The sequence below is a fragment of the Euprymna scolopes genome, chromosome 11, assembly GCF_053919585.1.
Source record: "Euprymna scolopes isolate OS-2025 chromosome 11, ASM5391958v1, whole genome shotgun sequence".
In the NCBI taxonomy this organism is placed as follows: Eukaryota; Metazoa; Mollusca; class Cephalopoda; order Sepiida; family Sepiolidae; genus Euprymna; species Euprymna scolopes.
This window is the reverse complement of record NC_136492.1, coordinates 73,818,398-73,840,461: the sequence shown is the minus strand read 5'-3', so window position 1 is coordinate 73,840,461 and position 22,064 is coordinate 73,818,398. Positions and strand designations below refer to the sequence as shown.

General features: G+C 31.6%; 1 protein-coding gene across 2 annotated transcripts in view; it reads right to left on the bottom strand.

Moving 5' to 3' along the window:
* LOC145287906 (cell division cycle protein 20 homolog) overlaps nucleotides 1-22,064 on the bottom strand; it is a 71,349-nt gene that overhangs the window by 8,160 nt on the left and 41,125 nt on the right. For both annotated transcript variants that reach the window (XM_080135849.1, XM_080135850.1), the window contains exons 5-8: nucleotides 15,719-15,835; nucleotides 10,497-10,699; nucleotides 6,100-6,191; nucleotides 5,207-5,432 (exon numbers count right to left, since the gene is read on the bottom strand). In XM_080135849.1, the coding sequence (XP_079991975.1) occupies nucleotides 5,207-5,432; nucleotides 6,100-6,191; nucleotides 10,497-10,699; nucleotides 15,719-15,835 (638 nt within the window). The remainder of the gene's footprint in view (nucleotides 1-5,206; nucleotides 5,433-6,099; nucleotides 6,192-10,496; nucleotides 10,700-15,718; nucleotides 15,836-22,064) is intronic.

Below are 22,064 nucleotides of genomic sequence, written 5' to 3'. Positions count from 1 at the left end.
GTTAATGTGGATACCTCCACAACAATTTCAAAAATAAAAGAACGGATAAAAACATGTAAATGTAATCGCCCCCAAAAAGAAGTATCTGTACCCTCTCCAGATATTTTGGCAGAAGGGATCACTGTCCTAAGAAAACTCACGATTTTGTGAACCTAAAAAAATAATTAATGCATGCGTTTATTTTTTTTTTATTTTGGTAAATGTGTAGTTTAGTGGCGTAAATTATTTGCCAGACAAAAAAAAAGATAACTACTTTTATATAAAACAAATTGTTAGACCCAAAGGCTGATATAAAACCAGAAATAAAAATTTCTTTTTTATTATTTTATATTTATTATTCGAGGCTGCCATATTGCTTTTAAAATTTGGCCTTTCTAAGGTTTGGCAGATTGGCCTTTTTAAGCTCTTTCATGAACTATGTTTTTGGCCGCCATATTTTTTTTGTAATGAAAGAGCGTAAAAAAGGCCAAATTTGGCCTTAAAAAGCCAATCTGTCAAACCTAAAAAAGGCCAAATTTTAAACGTCTAAGGTGTGCACATTTAGTCTAATAAAAAATGATAAACAAAAATGAATTTTTTTTTGTTTTATTTCAGCCTTTGCGTGTAATAATGTTTTATATAACAAGGCTGATAGCCATTAGTCGCGTACTCTTGTGTAATGAATGAATGCGTGAATGTAGGATTGACATGAAATTCTTAAAGACAAACTAAAATGACCGAAAAATGGGCTGAAATGACTTAAATAAAAAGTGAATGACTTTAATGAACTTAAGGATGAACTGAATAATCTGAAGAATGATTTGAATGCTTAAAAAATAACTGGAATCCTTCAAAAACAACTTGAATGATCTGGAGAATGACTTGAATGGCTTTGAGACTAACTGGTTGTAAAGTGGGTGATCATTTTACATTAAATTAATACAGAAAAGTGATCCTCCACTTTATATCACAATAAGTACAGCATGTAAGATAGATACTACACTTTGATCTTGGCCAAAAGGTCAAAGAAAGCTTAAAAAGCTAACAGCATTTATTAACAACAGACCTTTGATTTTAACCAAAAAGGCCAAGCACAAAAGTGTTATGGACAGACCGCCAGACTTAAAGAGTCACTTGCATGCGACTAAAAATAACATTTTTTATAATTTTTTTTTTGTCTGTCAAATAATTTATGCCGATAAACTACACATTTACCTTTATATTTTGTAAGGGCACTTTTTTTTACTGGCTTTTTTTGTAAATAAAGAAAATTTCGATTTGCTTTTTTTTTTTTTTTTTTTTTTTTTTTTTTTTTTTTAAGAGGGGAGGGGCCTTTTGATTTGCTTTTTATTTGTTTTGTTTCTATTGTAATCACCCCCCCCCAAAAAAAAATTGAATTTGTCATATTTTGGGGTTTGTTTTGTTTATTAAATTGTTAGGTGAAAGTAGAGAATGATCTCATAAAATTTTAAAAATAATTAAATTTATCATTATGTTTCCAATGTAATTCCCAGCCCCCTCCACCAGAAAAAAAAAAAAAAAAAAAAAAAAAATTTATATTTGCCAGATTTTGTCCTCCCTCTCAATCGCCAAACTTGAAAAAATGCTAGAGGTGACAGGTTTCGTTGAATGCTTGGTAGCCAAAAAGTGGGTGCTCATTTTACCTTAAAAAAATATAGAAAAGTGATCCCCCACTCTAACACTTATTTTTCAAAATTTCTTCTTATAATATTTATAAAGGTTAAATGTATTAGGCTGAAAAAAAAGTAGATCTCCATTTTTTTTAGGGGTTAAAGTTTAACCTCTAAACAAATGGAGATCATGACCCAGCGGCGTTTAACGTTAACACCGCTGGGTCACGTCACATAAAGTTACCTTTTTAATTAGAAAATTAAGTTTAATCAATGAAATTAATGCAAAAAAAGTAAATTGTGGAGTTTAAAGTCGGGGGGGGGGGAGGGGGAGGGGGCAGTAGATTTAAAAAAAAAAAAAAAAATTTTTTTTTTTTTTTTAGGTATTAAACGACGCTCCATTTAAGGAATAAAATAAAACAAACGAAATCTTTTCAAGTTTTTTCGTGTTTTATTATTTTTTTTAATTAAACAAAACAAAAAAAAAAAAACAATAAGAGCCAAAGATTTTTCCATCAACACGGAATTATTTTTCATGCTAGACACTTAATGAAATTACCAAATGATATTCGGTGAACGTTTGTTTTTTTTTAATGGATAGCATCTAGGGGCAAATAACTCAAAAGTTATAAAAGGTCACTGTTGGAAATATTAATTCCAAAATAAATTAAATATATTATCAATATAATTGTTTAAAATTCATTAAATAACAAATTTTAACTAGAATACTTAAAATAATTCTCTCACTAAAAACATTAACTAAGATACCGCTATTTAGTAAAATCGATTTTTCTTAATGTCATATGCAAATAAAGTGATCTCTTAATTGTATATTTTTTGCAAGTATAATACTATATATAGAAATAAAAGATTAAAGACACGTTTTTTATATATTAATCAAATTGTGAACAAGCAGGCAGGAATACGAATTTATTTATATATATATATATATATAAATTTATTATTTTTAAGTCACTGTCAATACTTCAAAGATTTCAAGAGACATCCTGACCATTTTATTTTGTTCTTGTGTAATGCTTGACACTTGTTTTTTGAACAGAATAAACATTTACAACACCAAAAATTTATCGAGGTAGGTAGAAAAGTAACTTATCTTGCCTTTGGTAACATTTATTTGTTATATCTTTGTTTTTTGACCACTTTTTCATACCTCCGTGGATTGTAAAACAAACCCAATGAATGTTATATGCAAGATAAGTTATTCTTTTACTTTACTGGATAAGTGATTTGTGTGTTTTATCTCCTTTAAAGTATTTTTTACTTAAATAAAAAAGTGGTATTGAGTGAAGCCGTTTGAGTTAAAATTTAAACAAAAACATTTTTTCAATGAAATAAAAAAATTAGTGCTATTTTTGTTATCCTATTTTCAAATTCAATTCAAGTTTTACAATATCCTTTTTTATTAAATTGTTAGATGAAAGTACAGAATAGTTACAAAACACTCTAACCCTTCCCATGTTAATAGGTTTCTAAATAAGTTTTTTTTTTTTTAATTAAATTGTTAGGTTAAAGTACAAAGTAGTTACAAAACTACTTATCTCCATGCTAAGAATGAGTTTCTAAAAGCGTTTCAGAAGTTTGGGTGGAGTAGGGTGGGGTGGGGTGACCCTGTTTAAGAGTTTTTGTTTACAAAGTGGCTTACGGCAATAAAGTATACATTTTTAGTCGCGTGCAAGCGACTAAGTAGGCCCGTCGGTCTGTCTGTAACACTTGTGCTTGGCCTTTTTGGTTAAGATCAAAGGTCAGTTTTTAATAGATGCCGTTCTTAGCTTTTTAAGCTTTATGAGGTATTTTGGTAAATGTTGCCAGTCAAGAGTAAGACTCCAAAGTCTACATTTATTACTTTTAATCACTTTAGTTACAAAGACCCTGAACCCTTCCCCTCCCCAATCTCTTGTAGGGCCTTGTGCCTAATTTTGTTGTTTAATAATCTTTTGTTTTTTACTTAATTGTATTTTCAAAATTTTTAAAAGCAAAAATATATAAACAAGATCAAAGTTTAGTATCTGTTCTTACATGCTGTAAAAGTGGAGGATCACTTTTCTGTATCAATTTAATGTAAAATGATCACCCACTTTACAACTAGTCAGTCTCAAAGCCATTCAAGTCACTCTCCAGATCATTCAAGTTGTTTTTGAAGGATTCCAGTTATTTTTTAAGCATTCAAGTCATTTTTAAGCTCATTCAATTCATTCTTAAGTTCATTAAAGTAATTCTAAGTCATTTACTTTTTATTTATTTAAGTCATTTCAGCCCATTTTTCGGTCATTTTAGTTTATCTTAAGAATTTCATGTCAATTCTACATTCATTACACGAGAGTACGCGACTAATGGCTATCGGCCTTGTTTTTATAGTATCCGCGGATTATTTTTAGTGCTGTCTGTCACAAGTCTTCGCGTAATTTCATAAAAGGTTTGTTTACAGTTTTGTAATGAATTTACATGACGGCTCGTGAAGGACAGCACTAAGAAAAAAAAAAGAATAAATAATAAAAAAAATCAAATATTGGTGTTCACTATCATTTCTATCAATGCACACGTAAAAATATTCTTAATCAACTCTTTTCAAATTTTATAACGAAAGAAATATATTGGCTATTACATACCATTTGAATGAAGTTTCTATCTGGATATATTTTTGTACTAGAAAACTTTATTACAATTCTGTGGTAAACACAATTCTTTCCTCCTATTGCTTTAAAAATATGAAAAAGTTTTCGACTAGTAGAACTTTCGTGTTTAGTATTTATTTATATGAACAGACCTAAAATACATGCGCCCAAAAAGTCATCTACCGCTCACAGACACGTCGTTTGGTTGTTAATAGGTGAAACTAAATCACGATTCCTTGGAATATGCAAATCACAAAATATTAAAATACCATTTTAAAAGAAAAAATTATTTTGAATCCAGTCATATAAGTTTTATATTAACGTAGGAAGAATCTAATTACTGATTTAAAAACTATGACTGTCAGATTAAGTAGCAGAATGCATCTTGTCCAGCACTAAACATTACATCGTTTAGTATTACTACAAAAATATCAAACTTGTGATAACGGAATTATTTTGAATAAAAAAAAAAAAGAATAGGTGTTAAATGTTTAGTTTTTTTTTTATGTATCACTTCCATATCACCATTAAAGCAGATTACTGACATTTAAATCACTAATACAGACTATTTTGTGACAAACAGTGATAAAGACAATTATGATATATCTAATTTGCATAAATATCTTTTAATCAGTTCATAATAAATTAATGTTTGGTGTTATTAATTTGTAATATTATTGTCCAATCCCCCCACCAAACATATATGCAATAGTTTTGTTGATATTAACAATTGACATGATTTAATAAAATAAAATTTAGTTAAGATGATATTGCAATTTTAAGTATTTATCCAGTTTCCACTACAATATTCACCTTCACAAAAAAAAAAAAGAAAAGAAAAAAAAGGTACATCTGTATTAATATATATAGATATCACTTAGTCCAATGAAAAAGATACTGAAATTGATAAGTTCTATTTTTTTTAAAATTTTATTTTGTGTTTTGTTATAGAAAGATTCTTACCTTAATGGCTGCTGTATGAGAAAGAAATGAATGCAAAGGTTGAGCAGAGAAGCCTCGTCTCAAATCCCAGACACAGAGAACATTGTCATTACCACCACTGGCCAGATGAGTGTTGCCCGGAGACCAAGCCAAACCACACACGATGCTGGAATGTCCACACAAAGTCCCAACACAATGGCGGTGTGATCGAACATCGTGGAGATAAATCTGACCACCAAGAGTCCCACTGACAAAAGAAAAAAATTAAAATTAAATAAAATAAAGCCGGTTATAAGATGAGAGAAGGATAACTTCACAAAACTTCAATCACAGACAGTCGTTTACCAAAACTTCCATTTTTGTTTTTCAGTTCAGTTGAGACAAATCTATTTCTAAAAATGTCATTTTAGGCAAAAACAATATTATGTACTTAACTGTAATATCAAAAATAGTCCTACATTAAAAAATTATTAAAATTGAGTAGAAAGTTATTTATAGTTAAAAATAATTTTTACAGAAAATTAGGTAAAATTGCATTTTTCTTAGAGTTTATAAAGTAGATAGTGAAGCGTGCATATACCGGGAACATGACTCTGGATGCATATCTAAGATTACATGGTCATGGCAAGTAATATTTGTAGTCTATAGGAGTAGACTTTTTAAAATAAAAACACAAGAGCAGTTCTACTTCATGAATTTCTAAATTTTTGGATATATTGCTATTTTTGACAATTAAGTACATTATATTGCTTTTACTTAAAAAATAGGTCGACTATCTTAAACACCAAAATTACTTCACTACATCTCCGGCAATATTGGCTAGATTATTTTAGCAATATTTACCCATTCAACTTTAATAATTCATTAAGAAATATGTGAGATAAAAGATATAAGTATAAACTTGAAATACATACCATGTAAGCACATTATCATTCCAGGAGAGAGAATGAAGACTATCATCTCCATTCATCGCACGAACCATTTTACCAACCTTGACATCCCATAACTAAAATAGTAAAATAGATTTTTGATAAAAATACTTTGTATTCAAATAATTGTTAAATATAAATTATATTAGTGATATCTGTATATCCATGGATGCAAAACCCTACAACAAGAGTAAACTCCCCCTCCTACTAAATGGATGGATGGATGGATGGATGGGTTATTTAATCAGCATATCAACCTTTGTGGGTCATTTAATGCCGTTTTTTTTTTTTTTTTTTTTATCAACCCCTTCTGGGCCATTCAATGCTGAACCTAGTCATTTTAGGGATAGTATTTGATGTTGTATCCAGTTATTTTATAGGAGACTTTTATTCTTGAAGCTCTTTGTATTTTCAATCATTAGTTTGTAGCTTTTGGTTTGGTTGTTTTATAGTGGATTTCATCATTTTTGTCTTGCAGGATGCTTTTGCAGAATATAAGGTTTTTGCGGGTTATATTTTTTTTGGAAGAGTCCTATTTCTTTAATGTAAGATAAGATTTTTCTGGTGTTGTTCTCTTTGAAGATTATTTGAAGATCTATTTCTTTATAGTGTTTTTTCCTAATTTGTGAAAGCTCTGTGCAATGCTTTACAGTAAGTGGTACTTGACAGGGAATGCATTGGGGTTGAGTCCTCCTACAAAAATTTTACAAAACATTCAATGGTAGTATTAAGGAATACACAATATTGTGTATGTGCATGCATGGAGCGAGGTCTGCACTCCCGCCAGGCACCAATAAAAGCAAATTTTTTATTTGTAACTTCAAAACCAAAAACCATGGAAGTTATAAATGCAAATATAAAAGTCCTGAATCAAGTCCAACGTGAACAAATTCTTGATGAGCCACCCCCTCCAGTAATCCAATTTACCAACAACTACTACATGTTCCCTTTGATCACTGTACATTCATTAACCCTTACATTCGAGTAGCTTCCAGACCTTGATAAGTGGTAACACTTTTGTAGGAAAAAAAAAATCATCCTCAGAAATTGTCTGAAGGGCAGTATATATATTTCAGGTTATTTAATGTTGAATCCAGTAATTTTGGAAAAGTTTTTATACATTCAAGTGTTTCTGCCCAGTTGCAAAATACGCTTAAATATATTTTAATTTGTCCAGATTTTGTATATATTATTATAGAGTCACAATTAAAAAAAAACAAAAAAAAAACAAAAGTATTTGGGTGCTATCAGCTAGAATCAAAACCAAAACTGTAGCATTCAAAGCTAGCGATGTTACCACTGTACCAACATGACACACTTATGAACTTATTAAAAATAAATTAAAATGAATGTACAACTATTTGTTCAATTTTGACCCCTTAAAAACTATTTTAACCGGCTAAAGATCCATAAAACTATGGTCCATAACAATACAATCATTTGAAGGTCCTAGCGCTGCTCAGCGACTTAGTTTCGGAAGAGAGAGCTTGAAAATATGGAAACAGACAGACATATAGCCTTATACACATACACACACAAAGAGCCTTATATATACACATACACAAACAAAGAGGGATGTGCACAAAAGTGCACATCGGTGAAATTAGTGATATTATATTGACGTGAAAGCTTTATACCTTAAAATAAGGACTTTAAATTAGCAACTGACAGCAATTCAAGTATCTTAGAAATTAGGGTTTCTTATTACATATTTCTTTAACATTCGTTTGTATAATAAATGCAATATCTACGCATTTTCCTTTTTTTCACTACATACCCACATATATATATATATATATATATATATATATATATTTTACACACAGTAATCTAAACTAACAATTTTTTTTTTTACATGGAAAGTTACCACTTATCAAGGCCCAAAAGTCATTCGAGGATGATGAATGTACAGTAGTCACCAAAACAATGTATTAATAGTGGTGGAAATAGAGTAGAAATGGATTATTGAAGTGGAGGGAGGGTTCAACAAGTTGTTCACATTGGGCTTAAAGAGGACCATATTGTAGTCAGCTGGAAAACAGGACAGTGGAACAGAGTTCCACGAGTGGGCAATTCCAAGAAAGAAGCTCTGTTCATGGAATCTATGTTTAGATTCAAGCACAAATAGACAGTGGGGGAAACTGTAGCCAGACGTGTTTTTCATGAAAGTTTGGCAAGAGGGGACCATAGATTGAACTTCAGACGAATACTTGCCATGAAAATAACAATAAAGTAGAGTCAGACTTGCAACGCCTCTTCTGTGGGGGAAAAAGTTGCAGGGAAGAGAAAAGGGCGTCACCCACTAGGTTTTGAAGCCGGTTTAGGGTGCTCCGAGTGCCTCTTGTCCAGATATGGCAACAGTACTCCATTTTAGGACATATTTGGTTCTTATACAGGTAGAGGATTGCATTGGAAATTCTAGATCAGTAAAATAATGCAACCAATTTTTCAGGTAACTTTGGCAAAAGATTTGATATAAGTCTTCCATTTCAGGTCAGGAGTAAAGGTTAGACCCAGAAGTTTATCAAAACAGAGAGTCTCTTTTAGAAAAAAACCATTTATAACAATTGGGGTAAACTGAGGATCAGAGCATTTATGGTGGAAAAAAAAAAAAAAAAAAAAAAATGGTTTTATACCATTGCACCACATGCTCAAGGCATCAGGAGAGACACTGGGTATTATTAAATAATGTATTCCAGGCAACAGGATAAGTAACACGGGTATATTTTTTTTGTTTTTTTTAAAACCATACCATTGGAGGAGACACACACACCGAAACTGTACCATATGCCAAAAAGAAAATAAATTAATGCTATATTTATTGTTTATATCCATCCTGGGACTAGTACTTTTATTACGTCAACCTCAGCATATAACACATTCTCCAAGAAGTCTGTTATAAATTTGAAAACAAAAACAAAACCCATAAAATCAAGTGTAATAATCGATCACATACAGGATAGCATTATATAAAGAAACTAGATGAATACGCATCCAAGTAAAATCAATTCCCAAAACTGTACAGTTTTATGCTACTTAAGTTTATAATAAAGATGTATTCAAATGTCTAAAATTCTTAATTTGGATTCCAAAAAATTCAAGACTTATAAAAAAAATTCAAGGATTTCAAATTAGAAAATGACAAATTGAGAATATGCACTAACAATGTTTTCTTTATATATGTAAAAATTTTATTTCTGATAATCATAAGCAACCTCCGATAATATTGTGTCTGAGATGGGTATATTTACTGATAATACATTCTATAACATGCACGAGAGAAGAATGGATGTACATAAATCCAAGACAATGGCAGAATCATTAGAAAATGATCTCCAGACCGTAGTGGAATGGGGCTGCAAATGGATGGTAACATTTAATGCTAGTAAGACTAAGCTATTCTCCTTCAACAATTACAAAACTCCTCTTCAACCCCGCCAATATTCATGACAAATAATACTAAGAATTCTTTTTTCAAACTCCTTGGCCTAACATTTTCAGACAATATGAACTGGAACAAATACATTGAGGATATTGCAAAGACTGCTGCAAAGAATGTGGGTTCCCTCTATCAAAACCGAAAGACTACTCAAACCTGAGAGTATCCTGTATCTCTACAAGACCACCATTCACCCATGCATGGAGTATTATTGCCACATGTGGGCTGATGCATCTACCACTAGCCTCTCCCTCTTGGATAGGGTCCAGAAAAGAGTTTTCAATCTAATAGGTACTATTTTGTCAACTAAGTTCCAGTCCCTGTCCCATTACTGCATGTTGCATCTCTGCTTATTTTACAAATATTTTAATAGAATGTGGTGCTCTGATGAACTCACTGCACCCCCCCCCCGGTGTACACATCCCCGACAAATCAGTTTAAAAACAAAATCTCACCCCCTCACTGTTGTTGACCCTAAATGCCAGAAAGTTTTCTACTCTAATAGTTTCTTCCCTCGAACAGCTAGACTTTGGAATTCCTTTCTTGCTACCATGATGTTACTGATATAAAGAAGTTTAAATATAACGTAAACCAACATCTTAATCTTTCCTAGGAATGGTACCAAAGAGTAGCCCCTTACGTCCAAGTGGTGATATACCTTGTCAGGGGTGAATGCGAGTAAAAAAAAAAAAAAAGTTCTAATAAACATTGTATTTCATCATTTCTTTTAATTTTTACTATTTTTGACATGATTGTTTTCACTTACAATGCATTTTCTTTTATATTCAATAATAATTGCACAAGTACAGAAATTTTTTAGATTCTCAAGTTCACACCTGAAGGTCAGAGGTTACATCAGGTGAAACATTCCGAGAATAACATTCAAAATGAGAATAATTCTGAATAATTCAATGTATTAAGTTTTTAAAAAGATGTGACTTACTTGCAAGTTGCCAACATTAACCCCGACTCCAAGAAAATCCCCTGCTGCATCAAAAGATATACTTGAAATACATTCATCTTGGACATCATTTTCACCAATTATCAATTCTTGAGCACGGCTTTGATCTATGTTCAGCAAATGGCAAGAATAGCCAAGGGCAACACACAGAATGTTCTGAGCTGACCAATCCAGAAGATTTAAATCTTAAAAAAATTAAAACAAAAAAGAAAAAAAAAGTCATTTAATTAGTAATATCTTTCAACCATAAAATGTTTTCGATAATTAGATTTCAAGATAGCTCTATTAAAATAGTCAAATTTTGAAAACCAAAACACTGTAAGTCTTTAAAATACCACTATTTTGTTGAGAAATGAATATTGTTTCACATGCAATAAATATCAAACATTTTAAAAGTTTTTAGGAAAGTAATGATAAAAATGTTAACACAAAACGACCATTTTGTGTCAGATATATTTTTATCCTCGCAGTGCTTAAAAACTTGATGCCACTCCTAGGAGGAATTTTGTCATGAAATTTGTAAAACAAACAGAAAAAAACATCAATCTCAATTTGTTCAACAGGATTGATCCTCAGCTTTCTAGTATCTATTTGAGAAGAAAAAAATAAAAGGAAAAATAAGGTTATTAAGTTTTGAAGAATCAGATTGAATACTACGATTGGGGATGAACTTATAGATAGGGCATGCCGTCACAAGCCAATTAAACTGAACTGACCGGGCTTTCCTGTTTAGCTGAAGTATGGGTTGATGTAGAAGAATGGCTCAGCCACTAGGATCCTGTCCGATAGCATCACAGGTTGCCATCCACTACCTACAGGCGACCCCGTTTTCACATTTTCTCTTTACTTTTCTGCATGGGGTTGCAGTCAGTGAAGTCAGAGCTGAACTAGTTTTCTTCCAAACAAGTATAGTATCAGAATTTCGCTGATGTTACACAATATGGCTAAACAATTCTGGTTACAGCCAGTCAAGGCTGAACAAGCAGACATGGTAATGCAAATTTGAAATACAAATTAATCAACAGGAATAGTCAAATAGTGTGGAATATTAAATGGTCTGGTGCCCGATTCAGTTAGTATTGATCTCTACATATTATAAAAGTAACGTTGTCTGTGGAACGGTCTCCACCAAACTATCCTAACAATTTTTGGTCTACGAACTTAAAAATGGATATATAGGGTATTCGGACCCGTGGAACAAAATAGATTTGTTTGTTTTTGTTTTCTTCAAGTAGTGGCTACAGAATAAAAAAAATGCAACCTGGCAGATATAGTTTGAACTAATGTGTATGCTCTATGCATATGCAAATACAAATTGATATGTGTAACTGCGTTAATTTATCAACTTTTTATATGCATGTGTCATTAGCTCAGATGGTAGTGAATACTACTAAAGAGCTAAATGTTTTGGTTTCAATTCTAGCTGATGGCATCCAAGTCATATTTTTTTAAAGCTTGAAACCACAACTATATATTGGGTACAATATAATTAAGAGAATATATGAAATCTGCATAAATTAAAATATACTTAAGCGTATTTTATGATCAAGCAATGCAGAGTGGCCTATTAGTATTGATTCCATGAACAAATCTTTCTTAGAACTGCACGCCTGTGGAACTCTTCCGATTGCCTGCTTTCCAGCTGACTACAATCTGATTGTCTTCAAGTCCAACGTAAACAAGTTTTTGATGAACCGCTCCCTTAAGTAATCCAATTTACAAAATTCCCACTACTTATATTTACTATGCTATAATCATATTGACTAATGTATACCCAACCAACCTTATCCTCGAGTGGCCTCTGGGCCTTGTTAAGTGGTGATTTGTGTGTAAAAAAAAAAAAAAAATTGTAGGGAAACATTACATAAAGGGAAATAAGCAAAACATGGAAATTACTTTTTTTTAATCCAGATCTTTTTTCAATAAGGCAATAAATGTTTTCCAAGTTAGTATTTCCCCACCACTATGCCCAGGAATTTAAGTAGGATTATCCGTGGTGGAGAAAACTCACTAAAATGGTTCACTATTGAAATAACTTATGCCCAACAGACTCATCTCATCAACAAATACATCAACTGCCTTTCCATCATATACAAGTGGCTAATCATATATTAGAATAATAACCGACACAATGTATTACTACCTGGCCAATGGTGATTACCACGAAAAAGAACAAGAAGGTGTACCAGAAACAAACTTGGTACAAAAGATCAACTCCCCCTAAGGTAAACAACCCTGCGGGACTGCAGAAAGTGACTTTTTTTTACATGGAGGTCATCGCTTATCAAGGCCCAGAAGCCACTCGGGATAAGGGTTATGGCATGTACAGTCATCAATGGGATAGTATTGTAGATTTAATAAAGTGTCTTAAAAAACGATTCATCAGGAATTTGTTTGTTGGACTTTAAGACATTTAGCTAGATGGCTGTTTTTCGTGAAAGATAGGCGACCAGAGATTGGAGCTCGGACTTTGATTTGATTTATTTTACCAGTATAGCAGAAAACGATAAAGAAACCAGTCAATAGCCTAGATAGACTACAAAAAGGCATTTGACAATGCCTCACTCCTGAGTATTGAGTCTGGAGTTGTATAATGTCCATGAGAGCATAAGGACACCTTGAAAAGCAAGTGTCCATATAGCAAACATCCACTGCCATACACCACATGAAAGGGATAAGACTTCAAAACTCCATATCAAGCAAGGTATCTTCAAGGCGATAGCCTTTCACCATTGCTCTTTTGCCTTTGATTCACTCAGCAAGCTCCTTAAAAATGCGATGTTGGATTAGCAATGCATGTGGATGATAAAACACTTTGGATAATCACAGATTTAAAGAGTGTTCTAACATTGTCATGATTTAAAAATGATGCACTTTAAGTTTTCAAAATTCCATCGCTTTGTTCGAAAATGAATATACTTTCAAATGAATTAATAAATAACATACATTATATACTTTAAGAGTTTTAAGCAAATAAAGTGATAAAAATGTTATAAAACTTTTCAGTAAGATTTTGTAATGACCCCACCACCCGATTTGTAAATGCTTGTACTGTTTGTATTAAGAATTTTGTCATGAAATTTGGAAACTAATCAGAATAGATGTCACTTTTAATAGTCCAAAACACTTTTGTTTACTTGTCTTTTTTGTTGTGTTAAAAAAACAAAAACAAAAAACTTCAACATGAATATTGAAAAATTTTCTCCAGACACCCACTATTAAAGAAATCATTTTACTTTTTTTTATCCATTAAAAGTATAAGTGTATGTTTTCTTTTGTGATAGCTAACAATTTAAAATTACACCCAGAAAAAAAAATAAAAATCAGCAGCAATACTATTAGTGATCGCATAGCTGTAAAGTGTTTTTGTTAATTTTATTCCAGAACGAATTAAAAAAAAAAAAAAAAATGCAAATATAAATATAAAAAAATGTTCTTAGATATTTAGTTAGAGCTATTTTGTTATAACATAATTAGAGCTATTTATTTAGTTATCAAAACATAATTAAAACAATTCCAACCAACCAGCGTTATTTCTGGTCAAATTTTAAAAATATATCATTAACAAGACAAGAAAATAAGCTTTCTAAATGTGTAACTTACATGCACTTTTATCCGTTGCATTAGTTTTTAATGGTGAATTAAACAGTTTTGTTTTGAACAACCGAAAATGTGAAATAATTTATTTGGTTCAGATGTGCGAGTGGTACCCCCCCCACCCCCAATATAACATAAGAGCAGGAAAGTTCCTAAAGTAGCCCAAGCAAGAGTATATAGATAGGGATGCTTCACCAATAGCTCAAGAGCGGAAGACATCCGTTTAGTAGCCGGTAAAGATCAGGGCTTACGAATAGATAAAGGCTGGCCTACAAGCAAATGGCCAGGGCAGGTTTTGTCACTTAGCGATTGAGAGCTAGAGCCACCTATTGTCTGGATGTTAAATCCTACTGGCAGACCTTTAAACTGTCTGCCACAACACAGTATGTAAATACCTCCATTGAAAGATTTGCGGAGAGATGTAGCTTGTCAGATCATAGAATATCTGCGAACATGAACCATCACTAGTAATATCAAACAGAAAGGTGACTATGTTCTTGGACAAAGATATACAAGCAGGCAGATACAGAAAAGACAAGGCCATCAAACCAAATATGGAACAATGACTATGTCCTTAAAATTGAATGGGAAAAAAATATCAAGACCTCCAGAATGATTTAAAGACTACATGGTCTCTGACTGAGAGGAATAAACATTATATCGGTTGTGACTGAGAGGAATAACTGGCCTAATGAGAACAAAAAAAAATCAGAAGAAATATTTGGAAACGAGTTATGGAAGACCAAGTTGTAACGAAATACAGAGAAACCACAAAGGGAACAGCGTCTATTCTTTATGGGACCTTGGATATAAATTCAAATCCTAATGAAATCAAGTGTTAGCTCCAAGAGATTAAAGAATAAACAAAACGGATGATAGCTAACGCCCACCTCACCTAATTTTGGCCTTGTGCCACATCTACTTGTTTTATAACCTTAAAACTAACTGAAGTGTATAAAAAAATAAAAAAAAAAGTTCTTTTCTATCTGCACACACAGACCTGGAGCACCATATTATTTTAAAATCACAAAGAAAATATGACCTATCTGAATAACGCAGTCAGCGTTTGTTTCAGAAGGAAGATGTCAAAAATATTATAAAACAATAATTTTGCAGCACATTTTCAAAATTTTTCCCACCACTTGTTTTGTCATTTTTTTATGGACAAGTTATTTTTTATTTCTGTAAAGTAGTGAATTCACCACCACAATTTTGCTCATCTGATGTTTCTCTAGAAAAACAGCCTTCAAAATAATTCAATGTTTTAATAAGTGATAATTTGATCAGAACTTCAAAATCCAAAATGAAATTCAAAGGCTTCCAAATTCTGAATGATCACAAAGCAATTCATCTATCTGTTGTCTCACTTATTAAAAAGGTCAAAATGGTCAACATGTTCAAGTAAGCAAAATGCATTCTGTCTGAATTTATTTTGTAATATTTTGAAAATAAAATAAAAAGATCTTTTTATTTCAATAATGAAATAATTCAATATTCAAATTATATCATAAGAAAAACAGAATTATCACTGAGATTTAGACGGATTAAATTTTTGAGCATACAAAAATAGAAGAAACTTCAAAAAGCAACAGAGTGTAGTTACTTACAGAAGTTATCAATCAATCCTGGAGCATCAAGGATTCGTTCGGGATGTGGATAAATCTGTCGATTTTTCAGTTGTGTTTTGTTGTCCGGCATAAAAGCTTCCAAACTTTTACGACAGGCTATAAAAATTAAAGAGTTGTTAAGGATTATTTTAAAAACATTGATTTAATTAGAAAAACTTAAGCTTTAATTAAAGATTGAGAAAAAAAAAATTTGTTTGCATAAAGAGTTCAATACTCACCAAGTGATTCTGACTGGAACTTTAACTATTCAGCCTTTTCTGTCAGTCTCCACTGCCTTTTTTGATTAACTAATAGAACATAGTTAGCCTTAATACAACCTGGTAACCATCTATTACATAAAAAAAGTTGTATGCATGCGTCCATTTTTCAGGTACAGCTAAAATTCAAAAACTAAAAAACAAAACCCCACAAAGTTGATATATTCTTTACCAGCATTGCCTGAATCAAAATCAAAAATTTAGAAAATGTTATTCTCCAAGATTTTTAGTGTTACGTACTAATTTGAAATGCTGACTAATATCTATTATATAAAGCAGAGGTGTATGTATGTGTGTCCAGCTTTGGAGAAATGGGCTGAGCAAAAGAGACAGATTTGGGAAGAGGAAGATGAAAATAGGAGGAAAAGATAGAGAGAGAGAGAGATTGAGATTCATTATAATTTTGCCCCAAGTCTGATATCTATTAGGGTGGCAAGAAAGTTCTTGCGATTTTAATGATGAAACAAAAATTTATTGACCGAAATAAGCACCATCAGAATCAACACTTTTGCCAACACAAAACAAGTGTATTTATGCCAGTAACATAAAAATCTCGTCTTTTGGTGGCGATGAAGTCACTGAAAGGGTCTTTGATATTGCTTAGATTTTTTAAGCATTTCTGATGCAGAAAGTTGTCGAAATACTCGAAAAAGTCGTAGTTGGTAGGTGAGCGGTCTGGAGGGTACAGCGGACAAGGCAGAGTTTTGTAGCCCAATTCATTCTACTTCTGCAGCGTTGGTTTAGCAATGTGCAGGCATTGTCGTAGTGGAGGAAAATTGGGCCATTTTCTGTTAACTAATGCTGGGTGTTGTCGCAGTTTCTGATGTATTTCATCAATTTGTTGACAGTACTTCCCTGCTGTAATGGTTTCGGCTGCATTCGGAAAGTTATGAGGAGACCAGTGGCAGACCACCAAACAGTTAGCCTAACCATCTTTTGGTGCAACTTTGGCTTCGAGAAGTGTCATGGAGTTTTGTTAGCATCTAACCTCTGATCTGAGCATTGTCAGTTGCTGTAGAGAACCCACTTCTCATCACAAGTCACAATCCGGTCAAGAAACAGGTCAGTCTTGTTGCGTAAAACAAGATCACACTAAACTGTTCAATTCATGAGACACCCATTTATCAAGTTTTTTTTCTTTCCAATCTCAAGTAGTTGGAAATTGTTATGTCTAATTTAGAAGCAAGTTGTGCGCCAATTGGTTCCGACTAAGGTTCTTAATCGATCGATGTCAACATCTGATAGCCGACCACTCCGTTTATCTTCCAGATTCTCGTTGCCGCCACAAAATTTGTTAACCCACCATTGTGCTGTGCGTTCAGTAGTGATTCCCGGAGCAAACGCTTCGTTGATATTGCGAGCTGTTTCAGCAGCTTTTTGACCTAGCTTGAATTGAAATAAGATTGTGAATTTGCTATTTTCCATCTTGTAGTCAATGGTCTGAAAAGATGATTGTAATTTGAACGATTAAATAGAGCGAAAAAGCTCATTAAAATGATATAAAAAGGAAAGATATAATGAAAACTTATTTGAAAATACATCATTTGAAATCAAAATTAAAAATTCTGCAAAAGTTGCCTGTATGTTTAAGCTACAAGTAGACATACAAGACAAGTTTTCAACATTAACTAGGCATCTTTTAAATTAATAAAAAAAAAAAAAAAAAAAATTAAATGAATTCATTCTTTTAAGGACCAAGAGCAGAAATATTTACAGCGAGAGGAATTTCAAACCATTTTTAATTATACAGTAATTTGTCAATTTTTCCAGTTGCTAGAAAAAAAAAAAAAAAAAAAAGGTGGAGATGGGGGAGGGTGAAGAGGAAAATGCAGAAAGAAATTTTTGGTAGTTCATGAGTGAAATTTGAAAATAAAAATATTGAATTTCAAAATTAAAAAAGCAGAGTTTGAATCTTAAGAGAGGTAAATATTTTCTGAAACTTGAAAATCTTAGGCCAATTTAGCAAACCTCAATTTTCACTCATTGCCTTCGAAAAACATTTTCATTATTAATTAATTTTAAACTTTATCGTTTTTCATAATTTTTGGATATGTTCATTACTTTGACATGACAATTAAGTAGATATCATTGGTATTACTTGAAATTCAATATTTCGAGTTTTGCCTTTATAACAAAGCACTTTTTTTTTTTAAAACTATCTTGCATCCTTAGCAACCATGCTAACAATTTTCTAAAATATTCCCAATTATTTATTAAGTTCAGTTTCTGAATTGATTTATCAATGTGTTAAAGTCTTTTCCATAGCACAGCAAGCTTTAAATGAGATTAAATCCCACAAGTAAACCTTTTTTTTCACAAAACACCAAAGTGACACTTCAATTTTCTTTCTTTGAAGATTGTAATGCTGGGTATGGGGCAGCCAAACCAGCTGCTTTTTATTGAAACCAACCGAGAGTTCTTTTTAGTATCCTCGTTGTTCCCTTAAGTGCAATTGTCTGAATTTCTTTTGCACTTGGTTCACCAGGAATATTAGTTAGGTAGGACTTCAGGTTCTTTTTCATAAGCCCTGTGGCACCTATAACTGGTATGATTGATATCTCCCTAAGATTCCATTTTTTAAATTTTTTTTTAATATGTACACCTGTAACTTGTGAAACGGAAATAAATTAGTCATGTAGATAAAATCCAGTTGTGTTACATGTAACGAACAGACAACCAGAACATCAAAAGCACAGTTTCACAAACCATTGCTTGCCACAATGAGGGCATAATGCCAACCGCTCACCTCTAAATGATAAAAATACACCAGTTTTTATTTAGTCTGAAATATCAGTAGTTGGCAAACGAAACAAATCGTTCGCCCACAAAACTATTGTACTTTTTAAAAAACTTTTATCAAGGCCCAAAGCCAACTCGAAGATAAGGGGGTAATGAGTGTACAGTTGTCACCGGATTGGCATCATAGTAATTGTTAATGGCGAAAATGAGTAATAATTTTATTATTTAAGGCCCGGCTCAATAAGAACTTGTTTACATTGAACTTGAAGATGACCATGTCTTGAAAACAGGCCAGCGAAACAGACTTCCACAGGTATGCAGCTCCAGGAAAGAAGCTTTGTTTATGAAATCTGCATTTAGATTTTAGGCACAGATAGAGTGGGGAGAAATTTGTTGATAGTTGTAGCTAAAATATATTATGAATATAAAATTATATAAATAACTAGAAGATATATCCAGCATTGCCTGGTCGTAAAGTAAGCATAATTATATTTTAAAGTATAATTTTTATTTATTATAAACGGAAACATTGTAGGTATTAAGCCTAATGTTAAATTTAAAAAAAAAAAAAAAGACTAAAACACGTGCATACAAATGTTTTTTTTAACAGTTCACTTCTTGTAAGTAAAAAAAACAAACAAAAAAAACAAACTTGAGCCGAGATCGAAAGTGAAACCTAAAGGCAAGATAATCATTACACCAGTTAGATATGACTTCCAAAAAGTGTTTTCAAATAAACTCATACTTAAGGGAGCAATCATATTTCACAACTGCACATGTACAGTCATGAAACTGTTGAAAACAGATAAAAATCCGGTGGCCTCCCATGTACCAACTTTTCAATTTGGACCTCTTAGCAGCTCTCTTTTCTAGTTGAAAACAAATTAAAATGTTTTCCACATGTTTGAATATTCTATATTCCGAATTTCAAGTCTGTAGATCAAAAATTTGTTGAGTATATAGGTTGAGAAGGTCCTCACGCACATTCTCACTTTACTAGATAATATAAAATTAATATATCAATATAAAATGTACTATACACTAGTGGGGGGGGGGGCGATTAATCGGAATTGTATTTGAGGAGATGGAGGGGGATCGGAATTGCATCGGTAAAAAATACCATAGATTTATGATTCTTTCATTACGATTCTCTTATATTTTTAAGTTGAACTGTTTGAAGTGAGATTAATGCTGTCATAAATTTATGATAAAAACATCATAGAACTTTTCATAATATTTAATATGATGTACAGGAATTTTATTAACTACTTTAAAAGGTAATCTTAACGAGTTTCGAAATTTCTTTGAATTTTTTCTTTCTTTAATTCTTTGAATGAAAAAAATTTTTTTTTTAGCTTAACTTTTATATTTCACCATTCTAAGTTAACTAACCACTACTTGCGTTTAAAAAAGAAAAAAAAGAAACTGCTTTAAAATAGTAAAAATACTAAAGCTTTTTTCGTTTTGGAAGGGAGATCAGGCGCCCCTATTATCCCAAAGAACCAGTTATGTAAACATTTTGCAATATTTTTCAAAATTTATAAAAAAAAAAAAAAAGAAAAAAGTTCTTTAATCAATTTTTATTTAAAATTAAGAAATCATTTTCTAAAATAATTTTGTTTTTAAGTAAAATTAAGAAATTAATTTTAAAAATATTGTTTATATCCATCTTTATTCAAAAGGGTTACTTTGCGATAGCTTCACCGGTTGTTAATCAAAATTTTCTGAATGTCAGAACAAGGCTTGTCTGCGGGACCTACTCATCTAAGCTTCACCAATTTTTGTTATGATTTTATTTTATCCCCCACCCCCCACGAGTTTATGTAATTGTTAACAGGAAAATATGTGAAAGTCAAAATGAAATCCGCGCTATTTTTAAATATTTTCAAGTTTAAAGTTTTATGACACCCTTTTCTTGTTTTTGTATTCTTTTGTTATTCTTATTTTTTTTGGCTGGATTTAACAAACAAAATGAAAGCAAAGCAAAACAAACAAAAAAAAAAAGAATTGGTGCTTATGCACTTATGTTACCGTTATTTTTATTTTGTTTTTTAAATAGTTTAAGTGCCTCGCCCAATGTTTGAAGAGTTTCTAATTGTTTTTTAAAGGAAAATTGGTGAAAGTCAAAATTAGTGCTTGTGGCGATAAATAAAAAGCTTTAGCATGAAATGTCGTAGATCGAAACACAGCGAAAGGTTATTTGGTGCTAGTGCACTTATTAATCTGCGCTATTTTTAAATAGTATTTTCAAGTTTAAAGTTTTACAATACCTGTTTTTATTAAATTGTTAGGTAAAAGTACAGAATAGGTACACAACACCCTCCCGTCCCAATGTTAAGAATGGCTTTCTAAATAATGTAATTATTTCAGCACGGCTCAATAAGTGAAGGAGTACCTTTTATTTTCTTGAATAAAATAAAAACTAATCGACGAGAACACATTGTTTTTGTTTTAATAATTAGTTAATTCAAAAATAAAAATTTATATTGTTCAAACATGTTTTTTTTTTTCTCCAAACCTTATTGGGTTTTTTTTTTTTTAATTACCACATTTTTCATGAACATGCTCTAAAAATGTTTCAAAATTAATATTTTTTCACTTTTCATGTTATAAGCCTCATCAACATGAGACCATTTCATTTCTCCTGATCCCGATATGTATTTGTCTTTTAATACGAGACCAGTAGGCTTCAATATTGTTGGTGCAAACACCAGTAAGTGGATCCACAAAATTTTGTGAATGGTTTATAGTCCCGTGAACATAATTAAACTTAAAAATAATATTTAAAAATAGCGCGGATTCCATTTTAACTTTTACCAATTTTCCTGTTAATAATTATATAAACTCCGGCAAAAAATCATACGCAAATTTCAAGGATAAAAAAAAAAAAAAAAAAAAAAAAAAAAAAAAAAAAAAAAAAGTCACACACGCAAAAATTCTTTCCTTGTAAAAATCACTTCTCCCTCAGTCAAACAACGTACAACATCGGAGCCGATGCGTATTTTGCTACAGGGGTAGCATTCGTGTATGTCCGCCTTCTTTCTATATATTTTTTAATATATAAAATAACTCCTGAAATTGATTGTTTTTAATTTCATGGTGCATGTTTAATTCATGGTTAAAATAAGTTTTGACTTTATTTTCAATGAAATAAATTAAATCGTTTTCAAAATTCCCTTAATTGTATTTCCACTTTTTCGCTGTACTTGATTATATAAAGGTATATTTCAAAACAATTCCACAGGAATCGGAATTGTACTTGGTATCAGAATCGTTAATCAACATTTTCCTGGAATCAGAAAAAATTTAGGAATTGTCCCAACACTACT